The sequence below is a fragment of the Mobula hypostoma genome, chromosome 2 (assembly GCF_963921235.1).
Source record: "Mobula hypostoma chromosome 2, sMobHyp1.1, whole genome shotgun sequence".
NCBI lineage: Eukaryota > Metazoa > Chordata > Chondrichthyes > Myliobatiformes > Myliobatidae > Mobula > Mobula hypostoma.
The window spans coordinates 60,321,887-60,341,724 of record NC_086098.1 but is presented as its reverse complement, the minus strand read 5'-3'; the positions used below and the strand labels follow the sequence as shown (position 1 = coordinate 60,341,724).

The 19,838-nt window shown below is 42.9% G+C and overlaps 1 protein-coding gene across 4 annotated transcripts in view; it reads right to left on the bottom strand.

Moving 5' to 3' along the window:
- Positions 1-19,838, bottom strand: part of rock2a (rho-associated, coiled-coil containing protein kinase 2a) — a 259,822-nt gene that overhangs the window by 116,802 nt on the left and 123,182 nt on the right. For all 4 annotated transcript variants that reach the window (XM_063037545.1, XM_063037552.1, XM_063037559.1 and 1 more), the window contains exon 9: positions 14,955-15,114. In XM_063037545.1, the coding sequence (XP_062893615.1) occupies positions 14,955-15,114 (160 nt within the window). The remainder of the gene's footprint in view (positions 1-14,954; positions 15,115-19,838) is intronic.

Below are 19,838 nucleotides of genomic sequence, written 5' to 3'. Positions count from 1 at the left end.
GCTTCAGGGGTCAGGGGGTATGGAGGGAAGGCTGGGTTCTGAGTTGGATGATCAGCCATGATCATAATAAATGGCGGTGCAGGCTCGAAGGGCCGAATGGCCTACTCCTGCACCTATTTTCTATGTTTCTATGTTTCTATGTTTCTATGACATCGTACTAATAGCTGACTCAGAAACAAAACTTCAAGAACTACTCACTACAGTGGCAGCAGAAAGTAATCGCAGAGGCCTCTCAATCAACACTAAGAAGACAGAAAGCATGGGCCCAGGAAGACAAACATCCCATAAATGTGTGATCAAGATTGGAAATACAAACGTCAAACAAGTCAACAAATTCAAACATTTTGGCAGCCTAATACCAAGTAATGGCAGGTGCGACACAGGTATCAAATACAGAATAGCAATGGCGAAAGAAGCTTTCCAAAAAATGAAGACCATATTAACAGACAGAAAGATAATCACGCACACTAAAAACAGAATACTGCAGTGCTACATTTATTCTATCCTGACTTATGGAAGTGAATGCTGGACCATTTCTCCAGCAATGGAAAAGAGACTAGAAGCAGCTGAATTATGGTTGTACAGGAGAATGTTAAAAATATCATGGACCACACACACATCAAATGAAGAAGTTCTCAGAAGAGCCCAAGCAGTTCGATCACTCATACCAACAATAAGAGAAAGACAGATTCCTAGGACACAACATGCTGAAAGATGAACTAGAAAAACTCATACTCTCTGGAAAGATTGAGGGGAGTAAACCTAGAGGAAGACCTCGGCTTATGTACATCAAAAGCATAGCCAGGTGGCTACACATCGAGAAAATGGAAGTCATCCAAAAAAACGAAGGATAGATCTATATGGAAAACCATGGTCACCAAAGTCCGCATCGGATATGGTACCTAGACAGACAGACAGATCTTGAGCGTGCATGCCATAGGTTCACCATCCCTGAATTAGAACAATGCAAACACTTAAGAATTTCCAACAATATGTAAGCATGCAAAGAAATTTAGATTATAGTTTCTAATAAATATATTAATACTATTTTTGAACCTCTTAAATTGTAAAAGCAGTCAGAACTACTACACAAAAATTGTTACTCACTAAAGATAACCGGCGAACCAATTGTGAAATGGAGAGCTACGAGAGAAGAGGTAGCGCACAGGTCTGGGAGTGAAGTTTAAAAGGGGAAAGCTTCATGGGAACTTGGCTATAACCGGAGCACCAATCGTGGGTTGGAGAACAGGGAAGATTCAGACATAAAAGGAAGACACTGCCTGGCAGAGTGGTCAAAAGAGCAGTCATTGATGGAGTGTTCTGAGTCAGAGTGTTAGTGCTTTGGCTCATTTGGGCTTTGGCGAGGTAAGTGTGTAAGTGGACTTCGGATTTTTCCTTGCATTTTTTGAGGAATAGAGAGTATGTCTTTAGGGTTAGTACTTTGATCTCAGTGTCAGATATGGGAGTCCTGGGAATCTTTCAGTCTCCCAGATGGCCACATCTGTGCCAGGTGCACCGAGATGCAGCTCCGGAGAAACCTTGTTAAGGATCTGGAGCTGCAGCTTGATGACCTACAGCTTATTAGGGAAAGTGATCAGGAGATAGATAGGAGCTTGTCACCCCGAGGCTGCAGGAGTTAGACAAGTGGGTGACTGAAGGGAAGAACTCAAGACAGTAGAAAGCACCCCTGTGGCCATCCGTCTCAGTAATCGTTATCTAGTTTTGGATGCTGTTGGGGTGGGGGGGGGTGCTCTGACAGAGAATTACCACGGCGATTGGGTCTCTGGCACTGAGCCTGGTTCCGTGGTGCAGAAGGGAGAGAAGATGATGAGGAATGTGGTAGTTATAAGGGATTCCATAGTAAGGGGAACAAACAGGAGGTTCTGTCAGCCTGATAGAAAGACCCGCATGGTGTGCTGCCTCCCAGGTGACAGGGTACAGATGTCTTGGATCGCGTGCAGACTACTCTTAAGTGAGAGGGTGACAGCCAGAATTCTTGGTACGCGTTGATACCAATGACATAGGTAGAAAAAGGGAGGAGGTCCTGAAGAGAGAATTCAAGGAGTTGGGTAGGAAGCAGGACCTCCAGGGTAGTAATCTCAGGATTGCTGCCCGTGCCACATGCTAACAAGCACAAGAATAGCATGATCAGACATACTAATGCGTGGCTGAGAGACTGGAGTAGGGGGCAGGGCTTCAGATTCCTGGATCATTGGGGCCTCTTCTGGGGGAGGTATAACCTGTACAAAAAGGATAGGTTACATGAACCCAAAGGGGTCCAAAATCCTAGCAGGCAGGTTTAATAGAGCTGTTAGGGACGGTTTAAACTAATTTGGCAGGGGGATGGGGCTGAGGAAGGGGAAAACAGAAATAAATCAAAGATAGCATTCAACCGAGATGATAGAAAGGACAGAGATGAGACAGAATCAAAGCCAGTGGGATAATTTACAGGGGAATAGAGACATGGTGCAGATAAAACAGAAAGCAACAAATACTGAACTGAAAGTATTACATTTGAATTCACACAGCGTAAGAATTAAAATGGACTATCTTGAAATTCAGCTACAGATTGGCAAATATAACGTTCTGGCCATCTTTGAAACTTGGCTAAAGGGTAGCTGCCATTGGGAGCCGATCGTCCAAGGATATACGGTGTATCCGAAAGATAGTTTAGCTGGTAGAGAGGGTGGTGTGGCCCTGTGTATAAGAAATAATATTAAATCGTTAGAAAGGGGTGACATAGGATCAGAATATGTAGAGTCTCTACGGGTTGAGTTACGAAATGGCAAGGGTAAAAGGACCCTAATGGCAGTTATACAGGTCTCCAAACAGCAGCCGGGATGTGGATTACAAATTATAGCAGGAGATAGAAAAGGCATGTCAGAAAGGCAATGTCATGATAATCATTGAGGACTTTAACATGAAAGTGGATTGGGAAAACCAGGCCAATACTAGGCTTCAAGAGAGAGAATTTATAGAATGTCTAAGGGATGGCTTTTTAGAAGAGCTTGTTGTTGAACCCACTAGGGGACTGGCTGTGCTGGATTGGGTGTTGTGCAATGATCCGGAGGTGATAAGAGAGGTTAAGGTTAAGGAACCCTTAGGGAACAATGATCACAATATGATCCAGTTCACTTTGAAATTTGAGAAGGAGAAACAAAGTTCCAGTGTGTCAGTATTTCACTGGAATAAAGGAAATTCCAATGGCATGAGAGGGGAACTGGCCAAAGTTGACTGGAAAGGGACACTAGCAGGAAGGACAGCAGAGCAGCAATGGCTGGAGTTTTTGTAAAAAATGAGGAAAGTGCAAGACAGATATATTCCAAACAAAAAATTTTTTTCAAATGGAAGAAGGACACTACCATAGCTGACAAGTGCCAAAGTAAAAGCAAAAGGGAGGGCATACAAGGAAGCCAGAGCTAGTGGGAAGATAAAGTATTGGGAAGCTTTTAAAAACTTGCAGAAGGAAACTAAGAAGGTCATTAGAAAGGAAACGATGAATTATGAAAGCAAGCTGGTGACTAATATCAAAGAAGATACTAAAAGCTTTTTAAGTACATAAAAGTCAACTAGGCCGACTAGGGGGAATGCCATACTAGATCTAGTATTGGATAATGAACTGTGTCAGGTCACAGATCTCTCAGTGGGTGAGCATCTGGGGGACAGTGACCACCACTCCCTGGCCTTTAGCATTATCATGGAAAAGGATAGAATCAGAGAGGACAGGAAAACTTATAATTGGGGAAGGGCAAATTATGAGGCTATAAGGCTAGAACTTGCGGGTGTGAATTGGGATGATGTTTTTGCAGGGAAATGTACTATGGACATGTGGTTGATGTTTTGAGATCTCTTGCAGGATGTTAGGGATAAATTTGTCCCGGTGAGGAAGATAAAGAATGGTACGGTGAGGGAACCATGGATGACAAGTGAGGTGGAATATCTAGTCAGGTGGAAGAAGGCAGCATACACGAGGTTTAGGAAGCAAGGATCAGGTGGGTCTATTAAAGAATATAGGGAAGCAAGAAAGGAGCTTAAGAAGGGGCTGAGAAGAGCAAGAAGGGGGCATGAGAAGGCCTTGGCGAGTACGGTAAAGGAAAACCCCAAGGCATTCTTCAATTATGTGAAGAAAAAAAAGGATGACAGGAGTGAAGGTAGGACCGATTAGAGATAAAGGTGGGAAGATGTGCTTGGAGGCTGTGGAAGTGAGCAAGGTCCTCAATGAATACTTCTCTTTGGTATTCACCAATGAGAGGGAACTTGATGACGGTGCGGACAATATGAGTGAGGTTGATGTTCTGGAGCATGTTGATATTAAGGGAGAGGAGGTGTTGGAGTTGTTAAAACACATTCGGACGGATAAGTCCCCAGGGCCTAACGGAATATTCCTCAGGCTGCTCCACGAGGCGAGGGAAGAGATTGCTGAGCCTCTGGCTAGGATCTTTATGTCCTCGTTGTCCACGGGAATGGTACCGGAGGATTGGAGGGAGGCGAATGCTGTCCCCTTGTTCAAAAAAGGTAGTTGGGATAGTCCGGGTAATTATAGACCAGTGAGCCTTACGTCTGTGGTGGGAAAGCTGTTGGAAAAGATTCTTAGAGAGAGGATCTATGAGCATTTAGAGAATCATGGTCTGATCAGGGACAGTCAGCATGGCTTTGTGAAGGGCAGATTGTGTCTAACAAGCCTGATAGAGTTCTTTGAGGAGGTGACCGGCATATAGATGTGGGTAGTGCAGTGGATGTGATCTACATGGATTTTAGTAAGGCATTTGACAAGGTTCCACACGGTAGGCTTATTCAGAAAGTCAGAAGGTATGGGATCCAGGGAAGTTTGGCCAGGTGGATTCAGAATTGGCTTGCCTGCAGAAGGCAGAGGGTTGAGGTGGAGGGAGTACATTCAGATTGGAGGATTGTGAATAGTGGTGTCCGACAAGGAACTGTTCCGGGACCTCTACTTTTCGTGATTTTTATTAACGACCTGGATGTGGGGGTAGAAGGGTGGGTTGGCAAGTTTGCAGATGACACAAAGGTTGGTGGTGTTGTAGATAGTGTAGAGGATTGTCAAAGATTGCAGAGAGACATTGATAGGATGCAGAAGTGGGCTGAGAAGCGGCAGACGGAGTTCAATCCGGAGAAGTGTGAGGTTGTACACTTTGGAAGGACAAACTCCAAGGCAGAGTACAAAGTAAATGGCAGGATACTTGGTAGTGTGGAGGAGCAGAGGGATCTGAGGATACATGTCCACAGATCCCTGAAAGTTGCCTCACAGGTGGATAGGGTAGTTAAGAAAGCTTATGGGGTGTTAGCTTTCATAAGTCGAGGGATAGAGTTTAAGAGTCGCGATGTAATGATGCAGCTCTATAAAACTCTGGTTAGGCCACACTTGGGAGTACTGTGTCCAGTTCTGGTCGCCTCACTATAGGAAGAATGTGGAAGCATTGGAAAGGGTACAGAGGAGATTTACCAGGATGCTGCCCGGTTTAGAGAGTATGCATTATGATCAGAGATTAAGGGAGCTAGGGCTTTACTCTTTGGAGAGAAGGAGGATGAGAGGAGACATGATAGAGGTGTACAAGATAATAAGGGGAATAGATAAGAGTGGATAGCCAGCACCTCTTCCCCAGGTCACCACTGCTCAATACAAGAGGACATGGCTTAAGGTAAGGGGTAGGAAGTTCAAGGGGGATATTAGAGGAAGGTTTTTCACTCAGAGAGTGGTTGGTGCGTGGAATGCACTGCCTGAGTCAGTGGTGGAGGCAGATACACTAGTGAAGTTTAAGAGACTACTAGACAGGTATATGGAGGAATTTAAGGTGGGGGCTTGTATGGGAGGCAGGGTTTGAGGGTTGGCACAACATTGTGGGCCGTAGGGCCTGTACTGTGCTGTACTATTCTATGTTCTATGTTCTAAAAGGTAAAAGAGAGCTGATGGGAGTTATAGGATCAATAGAAAATTACACTGGAGATATTGTAGTGAGAAATGCAGGGATGGAAGAAAAACTGAATGCATATTTTGCATCAGTCTTCACAGTGGAAGGCATCTGCAATACACCAGACATTCAAGAGTGTCAAGGAAAGAAGTATGCGTAGTGAAAATTACAACTGAGAAAGTGCTCAGGAAGCTTAATGGTCTGAGGGTGGATAAATCTCTTGGACCTGATGGAATGCACCCCCGGGTTCTGCAGGAAGTAGCTGGAGAGATTTCGGAGGCATTACAAAAATCTTTCAAGAATCAGTAAGAGTCTGGCATTGTACCGGATGACTGGAAAATTGCAAATGTTACTCTGCTATTTAAGAAGGGTGGGAGGCAGTAAAAAGGAAACTATAGAACTGTTAGCCTGACATCAGTGGTTGGGAAGTTGTTGGAATCGATTGTTAGGGTTGAGATTACTGAATACCTGGAGGCACATGACAAGATAGGCCAAAGCCAGCATGATTTCCTTAAAGGAAAATCCTGCCTGACGAACTTACTGCAATTTTTTGAGGAAATTACAAGCAGGGTAGACAAAGAGGCTGCAGTAGATGTGGTGTACTTGGATTTTCAGAAGGCCTTTGACAAGGTGCTGCATATGAGGCTGCACCTGCAAGATAAGAGCCCATGGAATTACAGGGGAGTTACTAGCATGGGTGGAGCACTGGTTAATCAGCAGAATGGGAATAAAACAATCCTATTCTGGCCGGCTGCCGGTTACCAGTGGAGTTCCACAGGGGTTGGTGTTGGGACCGCTGCTTTTTACGATGTATGTCAATGATTTGGACTGTGGGATTAATGGATTTGTAGCTAAATTTGGCGATGATACAAAGATAGGTGGAGGAGCGGATAGTGTTGAGGAAACAGAAAGCCTGCAGAGAGACTCAGATAGTTTATGGGAATGGGCAAAGAGGTAGCACATGAAATACAATGTTGGAAAGTGTATGGTCATGCACTTTGGTGGAAGAAATAAACAGGCAAGACTATTATTTAGATGGTGAGAGAATTCAAAATGCAGAGATGCAAAGGGACTTGGGAGTCTTTCTGCAGGATACCCTAAAGGTTAACCTTCAGGTTGAGTCGGTGGTGAAGAAGGCGAATGCAATGCTGGCATCTATTTCTAGACATATCGAATATAAGAGCAGGGATGTGATGTTGAGGCTCTATGAGGCACACATGAGACCACACTTGGGAGTATTGTGTGCAGTTGTGGGCTTCTTATTCTAGAAAGGATATACTGACATTGGAGAGGGTTCATCAGAGACAATTCACGAGAGTGATTCTAGGAATGAAAGAGTTATCATATAAGAAACGTCTGGCAGCTCTTGGGCTGTATCCCCTGCAGTTATGGAGAATAAGGAGCATCTCATAGAAACGTTCAGAATGTTAAAGGCCTGGACAGATTACACATGGCAAAGTTATTTCCCATTGCAAGGGAGTCTAGGACAAGAGGGCACGACTTCAGGACTGAAGGACGTCCATTTAGAACAGAGATGCGGAGAAATTACTTTAGTCAGAGGGTGGTAAATCTGTGGAATTTGTTGCCATGGGCTGCTGTGGAGGCCAAGTCATTAGGTTCATTTAAGGCAGAGATAGATTGGTTCTTGATTAGCCAGGGCATCAAAAGGTACGGGGCGAAGGCAGGGGAGTGGGGATGACTGGAAAAATTAGATCAGCCCGTGACTGAATGGCAGAGCTGACTCTGCCAAGTGCTCCTGTATCTCATGGCCTTACGGTCTTAAGAATATCAGACAATTCCAGTGAAATAAAAGAATGGCAAATCTAATCAAGGTACTCAAAATTATCAAAACATCGTACTTGCTCCTGAATTGTGAAAAGAATTTGGCAAAAAAAGGGGTATGAAATAGGTAACAGAATTGCTGACTGTAAGATTTCAAGCCTATTTTTACCTTTAAAGCTTGCTTTTCTCTTTTGGAGGAACATGATACTTCATGCTAATTATCTGAATACTGTAGTTCACTGTATTACTATACTGCTGTTTTTCACATCCTGATTATATTCCATTTACACAAATTTTTCTCCCCAAGAAAGCTGGCTCAGTGCTGTCTTTGCAACAAATCTTCGTAACCATCAACAGCCACAAGCAGCTAGCAAAGGATGCACGACAACCGTGACAGGGATTGAATGTTATCACAAAGTGAAATCAATTGACATAGGTGACAAAAGGGCTTCGCTTCCAGATGAGCTCAATGCCTTCCATGCTCACTTTGACCGTCAAAACTATTATGCACTCCCACAGCCCAATAATCCTGTGATTTCTGTGACTGAGACCAATGTAAGAGCATCCTTCAGGAGGGTGAACCCACGGAAAGCATCCAGTCCAGACGGGGTACCTCACTGAGTACTAAAGACCCGTGGTGGTCAACTGACTGGAGTGTTCAGCCTCTCACTTCAGTAGTGTGAGGTACCCAGCTATGTAAAGCAGGCTTCAATTATACTTAAGAAGATGGAAACCTGCCTCAATGACCATTGTCCAGAAACAGTTACATCCACAGTGATGAAGTGTTTTGAGAGGTGGTGATAAAAAGATATCAATCCCTGCCTAAGAGATTTGGATCCACTCCAATCTGCCTACCACACAACAGGTTCATAGCAGATGTCATTTCATTGACTTTTCACTCAATCCCAGAATATCTGGACAGCAAAGATTATCAGGATGCTCTTTACAGACTACAGTTTGGCATTCAATACTACCATCCCCTCAGAAGAATCACTAAGATCCAAGGCCTAGGCCTCAATACCTCCTTGTGCAATTGGATCCTCGATTTCTGCACTTGCAGATTCCAGTCTGCTTAGATTGACAATCATCTCCACAATCTCCACTTGCACAGAAGCGCCACAAGGCTGTGTGCTTTTCCCCCGCCCTACCAGCTTTTCCCCCTGCCCTACCAGCTATGACTGCAGCTATGCACAGCTCCAATGCCATATTTAAGTTTGCTGATGACACTGCTATCATTGGCTGAAACAAAATTGGTGACAAATCAGCATATAGGAGGGAGATTGAAAATCTGGCTGAGTGGTGCCACAACAACAACACCTCATTCAATGTTATCAAGAATATGGAGCTGACATTGACCTTAGCAGGAGGAAACGGGGGGGGGGGGGGGGAAGGGTCCATGAGCCAGTCCTCATTTGAGGATCAGAGGTGGAGACCGTCAGCGACTTTAAATTCTTCTGTTATCATTTCAGATGCCCAACACACAAGTGCAATTACAAAGAAAGCACAGCAGCACCTCTACTTCCTTAGGACTTTGCAAAGATTCGGCATGACATCCAAAACTTTGACTAAGTGTGGTCAAGAGACATTGGCTGGCTGCTTCACAGCCTGGTATGTAAACACCAATGCTCTTGAATGAAAAATCCTACAAAAAGTATTGGATACAACCCAGTCCATCATGGGTAAAGCCCTCCCCACCAATGAGCATTAACTACACACAGCAACATTCATCATCAAAAACCCTACCACTCAGGTCACACAGTCATCCCTCGGCATCCGCGGGGGATTGGTTCCAGGACCCCCACCGATACCAAAATCCGCAGATGCTCAAGTCCCTTATATAAAATGGTGTAGTATTTGCATATAACCTACGCACATCCTCCCGTATACTTTAAATCATCTCTAGATTACTTATAATACCTAGTACAATGTAAATGCTATGTAAATAGTTGTTATACTGTATTGTTTATGGAATAATGACAAGAAAAAAAAGTCTGTACATACTCAATACAGACGCAACCATCGTAGATCTTCTGGGAACGCTGATGCTGCCTCGGCATCAGCCAATGCCGATTCTCCTGTGATCCTTAACTCATTGAGGCTGTAGCGCTTTACATAGTCAGCCAGCCATCCCTTATTGGCCTTAAACTCCTTCCTCTCGCTCACAACACAAGTAGCAAACGAACGAGACGCGAGGGGAACAATGCTCAAACAACGAGTGCTGGAGAGAGACTGAGGATCTGTGAAATGGCAGGAGGCTACAGCAGGATATGCCTACACATCACTTCATTCGCATGGGTTCAGTGTAGTGCTTGGCATGCAGCAAATTCAAGTTTTGCTTTTTGGAACTTCTTGGAATTTTTTTTCCGAATATTTTTGATCCGCGGTTGGTTGAATCTGCGGATACGGAGGGCTGACTGTACTGATTCTCGCTGCTGCTGTCAAGAAGCTGCTACAGGAGCCACAGGACTCACATCACCAGGGAGTCCAGGAACAGTTATTACCTCTCAACCATCAGGCACTTGAACCAGAGGGGGTAACTTCACTTGTCCCATCACTGAACTGTTCCCACAACCTATGGACTCACTTTCAAGGACCCTTCATCTCATGTTCTCGATTTCTATTGCTCATTTTTTATTATTATTATTTCTTGTTTTCTTTTTTGTATTTTGCACACTAGTTGTCTGCCATGTTGATTGCGGTCTTTCATTGCTTCTACTATTACAAAGAAGAGAAAATCTGCAGATGCTGGAAATCCGAGCAACACACACAAAATGCAGGAGGAACTCAGCAAGCCAAGCATCATCTATGGAAAAGAGTACTGTCGATATTTCAGGCCAAAACCCTTTGGCAGGACCGGAGGAAGAAAAAGCTGAGGAGTAGATTTAAAAGGTGGGGGGAGGAGCAGAGAACCACAAGATGATTATGGCCTCATCACAACAGTGGAGACCATGGATGGACATATCGGAATGGGAATGGGAAGTAGAATTAAAATGGTTGATCTCTGGGAGATCTCGCTTTTTCTGGTGGATAGAGCATAGATGCTCGGTGAAGCAGTCTCCCAATCTACATTGGGTCTCACCAATATACTGGAGGCCACACTGACACTTTTCCATAGATGCTATCTGACCTGCTGAGTTCCTCCAGTGTTTTGTGTGTGCTGCTAGGGTACTGTATACAACCCCAACAGACTCACAGGTGAAATGTCGCCTCACCTGGAAGGACTGTTTGGGGTCCTGAATGGTAGTGAGGGAGGTGGTGTAGGGGCAGGTGTAGCACTTGTTCCACTTGTAAGGATAAGTGCCAGGAGGGAGATCAGTGGGGAGGGACAAATGGACAAGGGAGTCACATAGGGCAGGGATCCCCAACCTTTTTTGCACTGCGGACCAGTTTAATATTGACAATATTCTTGTGGACCGGCCGACCGGGGGGGGGGGGGGGAGGAGTGGTGTTAAGTAAGATTAAACTCACCTCAACAGGTTGCCAACTTTCTCACTCCCAAATAAGGGACAAAAGTAGCAGTCAAATAGGGGACAGTGTTTACCCCGATAAAGACTACCATGACCATGAAGCCTTGCGCGGGCACCTGTGTGCACATGCGTGACGTGCGCATGCGCGTACGTGCCGATTTTTTTTTCCCACAGATCGGTTTTGACTTAATCTTCCTGACTACGATGTACATACATTATTTCTAGTTTATCTTGGCTGTGTATTTATCATATCATTCCTGCTTTGACTATATGTTAGTGTTATTTTAAGTTTTATGTGTTATTTAGTATGATTTGGTCAGTTACTTTTTGGGTCTGGGAACGCTCAAAAATTTTTCCCATATAAAATTGATGGTAATTGCTTCTTTGCTTTTCATCATTTCGGCAGGAAAGGTTTCATAGGAACGCTCTGCCTTAGCAGGGGAAATATGGGACAAGGGCGGTCCCGTATGGGACAAACGAATTTAGCCCAATATATGGGATGTCCCGGCAATACGGGACAGTTGGCAACCCCATGTTCAAGTTCAACAGTGCATGACAGGGAATGAGGGAAGGTGCTGCTGATTCACATCGTTTCCTTGCGGCCCGGTAGCACATGCTTTGCGGCCTGGTGGTTGGGGGACCGCTGGCATAGGGAGTGATCCCTGTGGGGAAAGCAGTAAGTGGGGGGGGGAGGGGAAGAAAGAAGGAAAGATGTACTTGGTGGTGAGATCCTGTTGGAGATGGCTGAAGTTTTGGAGAATTATGTGCTGGACACAAAGGCTGTTGGGGTGGTAGGTGAGGCCAAGATGAACCCTATCCCTGCTAGGGTTTTGGGAGGATGGGGTAAGAGCAGACGTGCATGAAATGGAAAAGATATGGTTGAAGGCAGTGTTGATGGTGGAGGAAAGGAAGCTTCTTTCTTTCAAAAAGGAGGACATCTCCTTCATTCTAGAATGAAAAGCTTCATCCTGCGAGCAGATGCAATGAAGACGGAGGAGTTGAGAGAAAGGGATGTCGTTTTTATAAGTAACATGGTGGGAAGAGGTGTAGTCCAGGTAGCTGTGAACCCATGGGTTTATAATAGACATCAGTGGATTAGCTGTCTCCCTCCCCTTTCTTGATCTCATTGTCTCTATCTCCCAAGACACCTTATCCACCGATGTCTATCATAAACCCACAGACTTGTGTTTTTCTCTCTCCCCTCCCAACTTTTAAACCTGCCTGAAACGTCGACTATACTCTTTTCCACTGATGCTGCCTGGCCTGCTGAGTTCCTCCAGCATTTTGTGTATGTTGCTTGGATTTCCAGCAACTGCAGATTTTCTCTTTTTTGAGTTAAATGAACATGTTAACTGAATCACTTCATGCTCTGAATACTTAGATTTGTTGAACAGTTCAATTTGATTGTAAGCCACAGTGTCAAGAAGCACTGAGGGAAAACCTACACAAACCTGACTTTAGAATTTTACTACTAAACCTCTGTTAGGAAGTATTGACATAATGCTTTCAAGTAGAACTGTTAAATAATGTTGACATCTGAACAAGGACAATTGGAAGACACTGCATCTGGATTTATTGCGGCAACACCAGAAGCAATTATTTTGAAAAATTCTGCCTCTTCAGTGATGTTAGCACCATCAAAAGCAGTGTCCAAGGAAGATACAGCTTCTCAAATAATTACAACAGCATCAGCAGATGGCCAAGAGGAGAAAATACAGTCCACTGAGGAACTACCTAGGAACACAAGTAAAAATGAAGATCATGCTGCTGCTGTCATACAGTCAGTATATAGAGGTACAAGGAAGAAACTGAAAGAAAATGCATCAAGTCATCCTGAGTGAGTTCTGTAATACTCTAGCTCAGTAGAGAAACAAAGAAGTTCATATAATCTCATGTTTCTATTGCTGGAGCCTGCAGTATTTTGATTTTACTGTTATTATTGAAAAAGCACTCCTTATTTTGTGTTGTGCCAATATTTCAAACACTGCATCAGAGCTACTTAAAATATCTACTTTTGTCATGGTTTTATTTTATAGATGGAGCAAAGATATTTAAATTTTTTTTTAAAGTACTTTGACAATTAAACGTACTTCTATTTAAAATAATAAAATAAAACTTTTTGCAAAAAAAATGTTGACTTAATCACACTTTTGGTGATATCATGGATTGACCTTCAAAGTTGTTCATTTGGTGAGTTGTGCTTTGTATAAATACAATGCAGTGTGATGCCCTCATTTTAATGGAACTTAGTCACAACATTATTAATTCAAATAGACTTTTGTGCAGTATATCTACAATGCCTTGAAAAACTATTCAGTCCCTACTAGTTTCACATTTTACTGTCTCATTTTCTAAATTTAAATATATGGGAGAATTTTTGAGCTAATCCACAAAACAGTGTGCATACTGTATATTACCTCACAACTCACCCAATTTGCTGATGTACTAAGTTGGAGGACCACCTGAATAAATAGTCCCTCTTTCTGTAAGGTGCAACAGTATGATATTTAGAACAGGCCAAAGCAAAATGAAAACAAAAGAGCATTCAAGGCAAGTCAAGAAATGATAATAAAGCCGCCCAAATCCAGGGAAGGGTACAAGACTATCTCAAAAGCACTGAACATATCCCAGAGAACAGTGCAATTCATCATGAAAAAGTGGAAATAATAAGAAATCACGGGTGCACCAACTAGGTCAGGCTGCCTCTCTAAGTTTAGTCACTGGAGAAGAATGGCACTTAAAAGAGAGGCTACTATGATGCCAACAGACACTCTGAGTGAGATGGAGGAGCTGGTGGCTGCAACTTGGAGATAAAGTTGATGGCTCCACAATCTCCAAGACCTTACAAAAAAAAGCTATATATAGAAGAGTGACAAAGACGACTCCCTGGCTAAAAAAAAAGCATATCCTTACCCTTAAAGACTTTGCAAAGCATCACTTAGAAGATACTGTAAAGATGTGGAAGGAGGTCTTGTGGTCAGATGAGATAAGTGGAACTTTTTGGCCTCAACACTCAGCATACATGTGGCATAAAACTAATACTTCGCATCAGCCCAGATAACACCATCCATAGTGTGAAGTATGGTGCATGTAGCGTAACGTTATGGGGATGCTTTCCAGCAGCAGGAACTGGAAATCTAAGTCAGGATTGATGGGAAGATGAATGCTGCTAAATATAGAGAGATCCTAGATTAAAAACCTGCTAGCCTCTGCCAGAAAGCTTAAACTGCGGTGAAAGTTCGCATTTCAGCAGGACAACGACCCAAAGCAACCGCTAGAGAAACCATGGAGCGACCTTAACCTAATAGAATATCTCTGGCAAAACCTTAAGATGCTGCTGCAAACCACTGCGGCTCCCTAACTAACCTGCATAGCTGTAGCAATTTTGCAAGGAGGAATGAGCAAATCTTGCTCCAGCACATTGTACAGAGCAGAAAGAGACTTATCCAAAAAGACTACTGGCTGTGATAGCTGCAAGAAGTACTGAGCAAAGGGGGATGAATACTTCCGGTTTTGATGTTTTAGTTTTTCATGCTTTACAATTTTCCTTGTTTTTGGGCTCTACGGTGGGGAAAAAAGGAGCATGTGATTTACAAGTAAAAGCTCTCAGTTAAATTGATCGAAATCCCTGGTTGTAATACCCAATTATGTGAACAAAGGGTTGGGGGCTGAATACTATTACAAGGCACTGTAAATGTTAACTTATCCAACTGTATAAATTCAACATTATCAAATATAAATTTCAAATGTCTTTAAGGTACAAGTGTTAAAGACCTACTGGCTATCTCTGAAATATGTGAATCCTACAAAAGGTAACTGGTTCCCAGCAAAAGCTTTTGGGGTTGGAAACGTTTCTACTTCTCCTTTATCATCTTCAATATCATCAAAGTTACTTGTGTCTATGTCGCTACTCAATTCAGGCACAACAGGGGCTGCAGCTGTAAAGAAAAATAATAAGAGATTAGCTTTTGCTTCTTTACGCCAGCCAGGAATCTCACAAATCTCAGAAGTTTTAGGTCTTCAGTGTAAATAAAAGACTGACAGCTCAGTGCAATATAATATCCAATATTTCTTAACTGTACAACTTGGGATATTATTCTTCTGCCATTGTTCTACAGTTAATCTGCCAACTGGCAACACAATTTAATCATTTAACAATATAACACAATATTTCATTTACAGAATTAATTTCATTTCTCTTCTTTTACTCTAGATGATAAAAATCAAACTAAAAATATTCAGGTTTGGAAATATAATGAAAGGAATTATTCTAACTTACCAATAATAAAACAGAATTTTATTCATGTGTATAGTGGTAAATTATGAAAACATCAAATTTGTACCTAATCACGTCACATTCATTGAGCAAAAGGTATCACAGCAAGGAGTAATCAAATGTGACAAACAGTAAAAGGATATCCCAACCAGCTATGGTAATATATTATTAAGAATAAGGATAGAAACTGAAAGTTAACCAAGCCTGGTTAACCAAGATCTGTCATCAGGTCTTCACAAGTGAACAGGAGGGTTTCCTCTACACATTATGCACAGGAACAATTTAAGATAATGTGTAATTAATCTGCTTTATATTTTTTAAAAAGAGAGCTTCATCAAATAGCATTATTCTAATTGGCTATTTTAGCAAACCTGTCAGCTCTCCATCACACATCAATAACTATCTGGATGTGATTGATCAATATGCACACCTCAGAGTAGCAAGTGTGCTTTATTCTTAGGAGCTTTCAACTCATTTATTTACGAAACATCTCTCATGGATCTAAGAACACGCTGATTGAAAGAAGTGAACATCGTCAAATATGGAAGTGCTCATGACTGATAAAAGCAAGCAATAAGAGGTTGCACTAAGACTGGCAAAATTAAACTGAAGGAGATGTGACACCTCCACACAATCTAAAACAATATAAAAACAGGTCATTATATCCAGGCCAGGTCTGCACCCACTGCTCTCCTTCCCCCCCCACCATTCCGCAATCCCATGTCTCTCAGGTCCCACCACCAGCTCTTGGGTCATCGGAGACTCCATCTTCCTCTCACCCCACCATCCCTGACTACCCAACACCTCACTCTTCCTCAGACACTACCAACCCCCTTCCCCCCTGCCCCGCTGCCTGGATCCCAGCTCTCATCCATGCTGGGTCTTCAACATTCCCTCTGACCTTTCCCTCCTCTCTGAGTCAGAATGTTCTGACCATAGTAAGGGCCTCACCTGTGTCTCACTGTGCCCGCATCTAAGCGCATTCCGCGTCTGCCAAGACACTGAGCATTTCTTCCACCGCCTCTGTCTCTGAGCTGACTTCTTTGGCAAGGACTTTCCACCCCACAATGATGACCCCTTCTCCCGTCTTCGACCTGTCTCCTCTTCCTGGACACGCCACCCTGGTCTTCTGCCTGCTCTGGATCTTTTCATTGCCAACTGCCAACAGGGCATCAACTGTCTAGACTTCAACACTCCTCTCTCCTATTCCAACCGCACACCTTCCGAACTCTCTGCTCTCCATTCCCTCCGCGCTAATCCTAAGCTCACCATCAAACCCATAGATAAAGGAGGCGCTATAGTAGTCTGGCGGACTGAGCTCTACCTTGCTGAGCCTCAGCGACAATTCTCAGACGCCTCCTCTTACTTATTCTTTGAACAGGATCTCACTAAGGGGATCTCCCATCCATTGCCACCAACCTCATAGTTCGCAGCTCCCATTTCTACCTCCTACCCAAGATCCACAAACTCAATTGACCAGGTAGACCCACTTTTCAGCTTGTTCCCGCCCCATTGAACTCATATCTGCATACCTCAACTCTATTTTATCTTCCCTGGTTCAGTCCCTTCCTACCTACATCTGTGATACTTCACACACTCGGGATCTTTTCAATGATTTCAGGTTTCCTGGCCCCCATCATCTTATTTTTAGCATAGATGTCCAGTCCCTGTACTCCTCCATCCCCCACCCAGGAAGGCCTCAAAGCTCGGTTTCTTTCTAAACACCAGAACCAACCAGTACCCCTCTACCATCACTCTCCTCCATCTAACAGAACTTGTCTTCACTCTCAATAATTTCTTCTTTGGCTCCTCCCACTTGCTCCAAACAAAAGGTGTAACCATGGGCACTCACATGGGTCCCTGCTATGCCTGCCTTTTTGTCCGCTACATAGAACAGTCTATGTTCCAAGCTTACACTGGTGTCCGTCCCCCAATTTTTCTATGCTCTCCCTTGTCCATTCATCCCTGCGGCACTTATCCTTGCAAGTGGAACAGTGCTACGTTACATCTTACATCTCCTCCCTCACTACCATTCAGGGTCCCAAACAGTCCTTCAAGATGAAGCAACACTTCATCTGAGAGTCTGTTGGGGTCATACACTGTGGACAGTACTCCCAGTGTGTCCTCCTGAATATTGGTGAGACCTGACATAGATTCAGAGACCGCTTCGCCGAGCACCTACACTCTATCCACCAGGACATGAGTGATCTCCCAGTGCCCACCCATTTTAATTCCACTTCCCATTCCAATATGTTAATCCATGGCCTCCTCTACTGTCGTGATGAGACTACGCTCAGGTTGGAGGAACAACACCTTATATTCCATCTGGGTAGCCTCCAACCTGATGGCATGAATATAGATTTTGTGAAATTCCGGTAAGGTCCCCCTTCACCATTTTCCACACCCTTTCCCCTCTCTCACCTCATCTCCTTGCCCGCTCATCGCCTCCCTCTTGTGCTCTTCCTCCCTTTTCTTTCTTCCATGGCCTTCTGTCCTCTCCTCAGATTCCCCCTTCTCCAGCGCTCTCTCACCAATCAACTTCCCAGCTCTTTACTTCATCCCTCCCTCTCCCAATTTCATCTATCACCTTGTTTCTCTCTGCACTTCCCCACCTTTTAAATCTACTCATCTTTTCCCCCCCAAGTCCTGCTGAAGGGTCTCAGCCCGAAACGTCAACTGTACTTTTTTTTATATATAGATGCTGCCTGGCCTGCTGAGTTCCTCCAGAATTTTGTGTGAGTTGCATGGATTTCCAGCATCTGCAGATTTTCTCTTGTTTGTCACCATCTTCCATGAACAACACTGTTCAGAAATCCTAATGGCTCAGCATCTGATTCACCTGAAGGTATTTCCTAACCTCCCTGTTAACCAATTCAGGCTCCATTCCAGAATTCCCTACAAGCTCCACATGCCCTTTATCTAGCCATCCTTATAAATTCACAAGGCCTCTGGTTCCCATGTTCTGTTTTGAGGCTATAGTTCCCAGGACTTTTTTCAGACAACCATGACCATTTCCCAAATTCATTAAATTTATAGGTACCTCTATTTCCTGCGTTACTTTAAATTCACATAGTTCACTGAAAAAAATTCATCATACTACAATATATCTGAAAACAATTCATTAAAATTGGGTTCTTATTTAAAAAGAAGCAATATCCATTTGTCCAGCAAGTCCACCAGCACTGAAGTCCCAAGGACACCAGTTTACTGGAATTCGACTGCATTAAGTGTGCTGGGCATGTTTAAATTTTACACATTTCAAGCAATGTCCACTATGGATCATATTGGTGTGAGCTTCATGAACCAGCAATAGATGTTTAATCTTGAAACCCATACTACTGGACAGTATTATTTTTTTAACCTGAAATGTGGTTTCCAAAGCCATACATTTCAGGAGCAGTTTTCAAATGGTTTGAGAAGCTGAAACCACACTGCCAACTGCCAAACTATGTGGACATTTGAGGCTTACAGTATGGTTGCATTGGTTATCTGAACTGTACCAGGTTAAATTTTGAAAAGAATGAAAACTTGTCCCATTATTTGTTATTCTTTCCATGCAAATACTTGTTTCAATAGAAAACAAATATACTTTATGGAGGAAAAAGTGAAATGCAATTTCTTTCCCTGGTGTGATTTTAATAATGTTAAAAATACGTATTCCCAAGACATGACCTCATTAACAATTAGATCAACTGAATCATTCTTGGTGCACACTCAGCTCACAACATCTTTTTTTAAAATATTATGGCCAAAAACTTTCATCTGAACAAGCCTATTAGTATTTGAGACTACTCACTCAAAAAGCCTTTCAAAGTTCAGAGGATTAGTAAACACACATTACAAAAGAATTTAATTCAGGGATGCATTCAAGACATACCATTCATGTAAACCAAAAGACTAAATTAAAAATCTCTTCACTTCCTTCCTAAACGTTAGTCAACTGATTTCCAAAAATAATTACTTACAACCCTATAAAGACTACATCATGCGCATGCAGTGTTTTTAAAAAACACTGCAAATGATTAACCAGTATTTCAATTTAGAACTCAGTTTGAGTAACTACCAACCACACACACACCATGCCATAGATTTCAAATTTCAATATAACATGCTAATACAGAATAATATGAAAATATTAAATCCTGTGGATTTTTCACTACTTACAATAATTGGATACATATTGGAAAGTACAGTATAATAAGTTACTGCTGACAATGATACATCGAAAACTCATTCCCAAAATCTGTGTAAAATTATTTTCTGAGTTTGGGAAGGAAACAGAAGCCTTCATAGCCAAAGCAATATGGAGAGTTGGTTATTCCTTACTTGAATACATAATACCCAAACAGCTTTGGCTTTAAATTATACATTTAAAAGTCAACATTT